The sequence below is a fragment of the Nilaparvata lugens genome, chromosome 2 (genome assembly GCF_014356525.2).
Source record: "Nilaparvata lugens isolate BPH chromosome 2, ASM1435652v1, whole genome shotgun sequence".
Lineage (NCBI taxonomy): Eukaryota > Metazoa > Arthropoda > Insecta > Hemiptera > Delphacidae > Nilaparvata > Nilaparvata lugens.
Genome location: NC_052505.1, coordinates 65,114,943 through 65,120,555, shown reverse-complemented (window position 1 = coordinate 65,120,555; position 5,613 = coordinate 65,114,943). Strand labels below are relative to the sequence as shown.

Genomic DNA, 5,613 nt, shown 5'->3' with positions numbered 1-5,613 from the left:
AGTTGGTGGTTTAAACCAAATTTATAGTTGAACTGCAATTGATAATACAGGCCTATAATCACAGCGTGAGAATTCAAATAGAATTTTCTTGATTCTCCATTACCGTATATAAACAAATTATTTATTTGTTCTCTTCTACTTGTTCTCTTATACCAATATTGGTAGAAAAATTCTGGAATTCAGTTGATTGTTGTTGCAAGTCAAATAGAATAGCATAATACAACAATGGAGTGGCAAACTCGTAATAATTTCACTCAATTGGAGTGCAAAATATATAAAAAAAACAAAGAAATTGGCAAAATTGTAATAATTCACTCAATTTGAGATTTAAGAGCTTTTACTATTTCTCAAAAATTATAGAACATGGAATTATATAAAACAAAATTATAAGACGATGATGAAATAACATAAACATTAGGCTGAAATCCACATCATTAAATCTTATTAATCAATGTTCCTATTTTCCTATTTTTTAAAAATAGGAAAGAACGATGTTGAGAGATTGGAAGATATGGATACGGCGAAAGAAACGAACGAGGAGAGCGACTAGTCGAATACGTCGAAGGGAAGAACATGTTTATTATGAACTCGTTTTACCAGAAAGATGAAGAAAGAAAATGGACGTGGGTAAGTCCCGACGGTGAGACTAAAAATGAAATAGATTTTTTCATCATAGATAAAAAATGTATTGTTCAGGATGTAGATATAGAAGACGAAATAAATACCGGAAGTGATCACCGACCTGTTAGAATTGAAATAAGAGTAAAAGAAAATCGGAGAAGGTACCATGAGAAAAAAATCACAAGACTGAGTACTGATGTTTTGAAACTTTTAGCTTTTGAGGAGAAACTAGAAATGAAATTCAATGAAGAAACTATTCATATATGTGAGGATATGGAGGCTTTAACATGCAAATTGACAAACGCTCTAAAAAGAACGAGACAAATGCTAGGCAATGAACAGGAGAACAAGAAACGGAAAATACCAAGAGAAATAAGTAAATTACTAGAGAAAAGAAGAAAATTAAAACGATTTGGGAGAGACAAGATTGAATTTAGCGAAACCTCAAAGCTTATAAGAAGAAAATGGAACGAATGGACAAGCAATAGGAAAACATCGGATCTAGAAGAAACTATCAAATTTGGGAAAAGCATCAAACAATGTAATAGGCTACAGCAACTTGGCAAAAATACTATGATTTGTATGAGAAATGAGGATGGAGTCGAGGTGAGGGAAATAGATGGAATGCTGGAAATAATTTGTAATTACTATCAGAAGCTCTATAATGACGACATTGGCGACTTGGGAGGCGAGGTTCAGCAGGTGAGAGAGGGTGAGGATGAGGAGTGTCCGGCGATTCTTAAAAGTGAGGTGAAGCGAGCGATTGATCACCTGAAGGAGGGAAAAGCAGGCGGCCCGGATCGAATATCGAATGAAGAATTGAAAGCAGGCGGAAATACGGTAATAGATCTAATAACAAAGCTATTCAATATATGCCTTAGATTCGGAAGAATTCCAGAAATATGGTTGAAAGCCAGCCTGATACTCCTTTTCAAGAAAGGTGATAGGAAAGAGATAAAGAACTATCGGCCGATAAGTCTTCTATCCAATATATATATAGTGTTTATTGCGGTTATAACGTATAGGATAGACAACTATTTGACTGGATCAACTTCTGTGAATCAGACTGGTTTCAAGAAAAATTTCTCAACTCTTGACAGCATGCTTGTATTATTGGAATTGATAAGAAATTCGAAAGACTACAAATTCCCAATGGTTCTATTATTTATAGATTATGAGAAAGCGTTCGATAGCGTTACAACTAAATCTGTACTAGATACGCTCTATGGACTTTGTATTAGAGGAAAATACTTAGAAATATTCAAGTTCATTTACGAGAGAATGAAAATTGAGGTTAAATTGAGAGGAAAAGAGAAAGTCGTGGAAGTAAGAAGAGGATTAAGACAAGGCGACATTCCTTCGGCAAAAATATTCAATGCTGTCTTGGAAACATGCTTCAGAAATCTCAATTGGGAAGGATATGGAATAGACATTAATGGCCAAAAATTAAATACCTTGAAATTTGCTGATGACGTAGTTCTAATAGGGAGCAGCGCAGAAGAAGTTCGTTGTATGCTAGAGGAACTAAATAGCGGAACAAGGAGGATTGGATTAAAGGTGAACTATGATAAATCCAAAGTCATGTCATTCAACTGCCAAGAAGAGGAAATATTAATGGAGGAAGGGAAAATAGAGAGAGTGGAAAACTTCATTTATTTGGGACAAAAGATTGGAAAGGACGGTCAAAGGGGAGAGATTACCAGGAGGATTGCGTTGGGCTGGTCGATGTTTAGACGTTTCAATTACCTATTCCGATCTAAAATCGACATGAGTGGCAAAAGAAAATTATTTCAAATGAGCGTTCTGCCAGTGATATTTTATACGGCTGTGAAACTTGGACATTGAATGAAAAATTAATAAAAAAGCTAAGAACTAGTATAAGATCGATGGAAAGAATAATGATCGGAGTGACAAGAAGAGATAGGAAAATAAATACTTGGGTTAGGAATGAAACAAAAATCGAAGACATTGGCAAGATAATAGTAGAAAGGAAATGGAATTGGGCTGGCCATGTGGTGCGAACAAAGGACGACAGATGGACGAGAAGAATATTGGACTGGCATCCACGGAATAGGAAAAGAAGCAGAGGAAGACCTAGCTACAGATGGGATGAAGAATTCCGGCGAGTTTGTGGAGGAGTAACTTGGCAGAGAGTCGCACGGGAAAGAAAGGAATGGGAGAGGATGAAAAACGTGTACAAACAGGTCTGGCTCTACAGGGATTGAAATGTTTAAGTTGAAATTAATTTTATATGAACTCTACTAATATGATAAGATACTCATTTTATCCTAAATAGGATACCCCAGCAGATGCTGAATTGCGAAGAATATAATTTTTATTGTAATTGCAATTATATTATGTATATAAGTTTTAGAAGCAATAAAGGGTTATTTATTTATTTATTTAATCAATGTTCAGAAGAGAAGCAACACCGAATGAATTGTGTTGTGGTACACTTGTGGATGATGGTGTGGTGTATTGTGAAAGTTGTTGTGCATTTTGTATCGATTGTGGACGTGGATACTGAGAGTGTGAAAAGTATGAATGTGGATAGTGTGTGGATTGTGCTCCCAAAATGCTCCCTGAAAGCCATATTTGTTTCATTATGTTAGTAATCTGTGTTCTGGCTTCGAATTTCTGTACGTCATTAAACCTCTTCAATTGAGGAAGCAGTGAGAGTAAAAAATACTTGTCTTCATCCACCTCTTTTTCGCTCTTCTTTTTTCACGAAGGATGTTCAATAACGCCCCCTCATAATTATTGGATGGAGATAGTTTCTTTCGTTTCTGTGAAATCGGAGAATTTGTAGAATCCCGACTCTCGAAAACTGCACTGGAATCTTCATCAAACTCGCTGTCACTCTCCACACTGTTACAGCTCCAAGTAGTTGGATGTGCTCCTACATTCGATGCAATCTCGCAGAAATAGGAGCTGATCGAAGTAGATGTATTTACGTTTTTTTACTGCCTCAGATCCCGACGGAATATTTTTTTGAAATTGGTATTCTCTCTTGGAGCACGTCCTCACATTCTTCCACTTTTTCTGTAATTCTAGTCCTGAAAATAAATAAACCCAGTTCATAAATCTAATAATTTGATAACTATCTCAAATGCCCAAACCGATTTGATTTTTGCATTGGTAGTATGCTTAGAAGCACACAAAAATCAACCAAATATCTATATCGTTCCCTGTATGGTGTGTATTTTAATTTTATTTCAATTTATTTTTATTATTAGTCCAAATATGATAAGAATGTAAATTTCTATTGTTTCAGATATCTAGCTACTGGTAACAGTATCTCAATCCTACATTTCGAATATTTGTTGGGAGTTTCAACAATTAGAGGGATAATCAAGGAGACCCGTGAGGCTTCATGGAAATGCCTACTTCAAACTTACATGCCGGCTTTCAGTGAGGAATGGTGGCTCAACATTTCAGAAGGATTCTACATAGACATAGATTTTCCGAATTGTATTGGCGCCGTCGACGGCAAGCACATATTAATTCAACAGCCGAATGCAAGCGGGTCCGAATTTTTCAACTACAAAACATTCTTTTCTGTTGTACTGTTAGCTATAGCTGATTCGAAATGCAATTTCATCTAAATAGATGTCGGGGCTTTTGGTTCTTCAAGTGACTCTAATCTTCAAAAAATCGGCTTTTTCAAAGCTATTGGAAAAAAGAGCTTCATGTTCCTGGCCCAACAAAGCTTCCTCTAAATGATGGACAAGAAATGCCATATATCCTAGTTGGAGATGAAGCCTTTGCTCTCTCCGATCATGTACTAAGGCCTTACCAAAATCGTAAGCTCTCTACAAAACAAAGAGTTTTCAATAATTATAGATAGACACGAGCGCGAAGAGTGGTTAAGTGCTCGTTTGGAATTCTGGCCAACAAGTGGTGAATCTTCCACAGAGCATTCAACAGTAGCATCGAATTGACTGACAGTCTAATTAAGGCTGCATGTATCCTCCACAATTTTGTGCGGAAACGGGAAGGATGCGATAATAATTCCGAGGATACTTGGTACGAATATGAAAGTCCATTCGGTAATGTTGAGAATGTGGGAACAAGAGGGAGCAGGGAAGGGGTTAATATCAGAGATGACTTCGCTAGTTATTTTACCTCACCACAAGGCTGTGTTCCATGGCAATACAATGAAATTTGAATTAATTGGATTTGACAATTGTTTTAGTGTTTTTATTTTTTGAATTGCTGGAGTGTTAATTGTAAGGCTAGTACGTGAGTAGGTTGTTAGAGCATTCAAGTTTTTAATTATTGAGGTCTATTACAAATAATTACTTATTATGTTAATTCTAATTATATTTCATAGGATTATTTATTTTACCTCAATAATTTACTTGTTATCTTTAATTTACTTGAAATAGTTTATCAGTTTGAATCAACATATTGTAGAACCAAGCTGTTCGTTTTTAAATTTAGAAGATTTCGGGGATTTTCATTGAATAAGGTTCCCTTATTAGGCTTCATGGAAATGCCTACTTCAAACTTACATGCCGGCTTTCAGTGAGGAATGGTGGCTTAACATTTCAGAAGGATTCTACAAGGACACAGAAGATCGATAAACAATAGGTGGACTATGTTTATAAGTATAGATAGTAGATAGTACAATTATTATTATCGTGCCCCAGGAAGGGTGTAGAATGTAAGGTGTTTCTCTGAAATTTGTGTTTCATTGCACTTCACCACACCCACTTCATGACACAAAATAATAATATTATGGAATAATTTATTGTTGACAAAAGTATTCTATGGTCCTTAAGCGTAAAAATTCTCGATAAAGATGTCATGAAATTCACTCTTCCTTATTTGGAAAAGATTCGATATTTTTCCGTAATTCATGAAGATAAAATATGACTTGATACGATGCAAACCCTCTCAATATGAGACCTTTTAATGAGATGTACAAGACTATTTTATATTATGCATACATGATATGAGAACAATAGATAATGAAAAGGTCTCGTATCA

At 35.5% G+C, this 5,613-nt stretch overlaps 1 protein-coding gene across 1 annotated transcript; it reads left to right on the top strand.

Moving 5' to 3' along the window:
- The first annotated feature begins 276 nt into the window (after positions 1-276).
- Positions 277-5,300, top strand: LOC120350112. The gene is made up of 2 exons (XM_039422475.1): positions 277-627; positions 3,896-5,300. Exons 1-2 carry the CDS (start codon positions 605-607, stop codon positions 4,224-4,226), a joined length of 354 nt encoding a protein of 117 aa, XP_039278409.1. The 5' UTR covers positions 277-604; the 3' UTR covers positions 4,227-5,300.
- The last annotated feature ends 313 nt before the right edge of the window (positions 5,301-5,613 follow it).

What these genes read in the sequence shown, in the direction of transcription:
- LOC120350112 (XM_039422475.1), top strand. Translation starts at nt 605, where the DNA reads ATGAAGAAAGAAAATGGACGTGG. An exon ending in AAGAAAGAAAATGGACGTGG is followed by an intron (nt 628 to 3,895) that starts GTAAGTCCCGAC and finishes CTATTGTTTCAG; the next exon opens with ATATCTAGCTACTGGTAACA.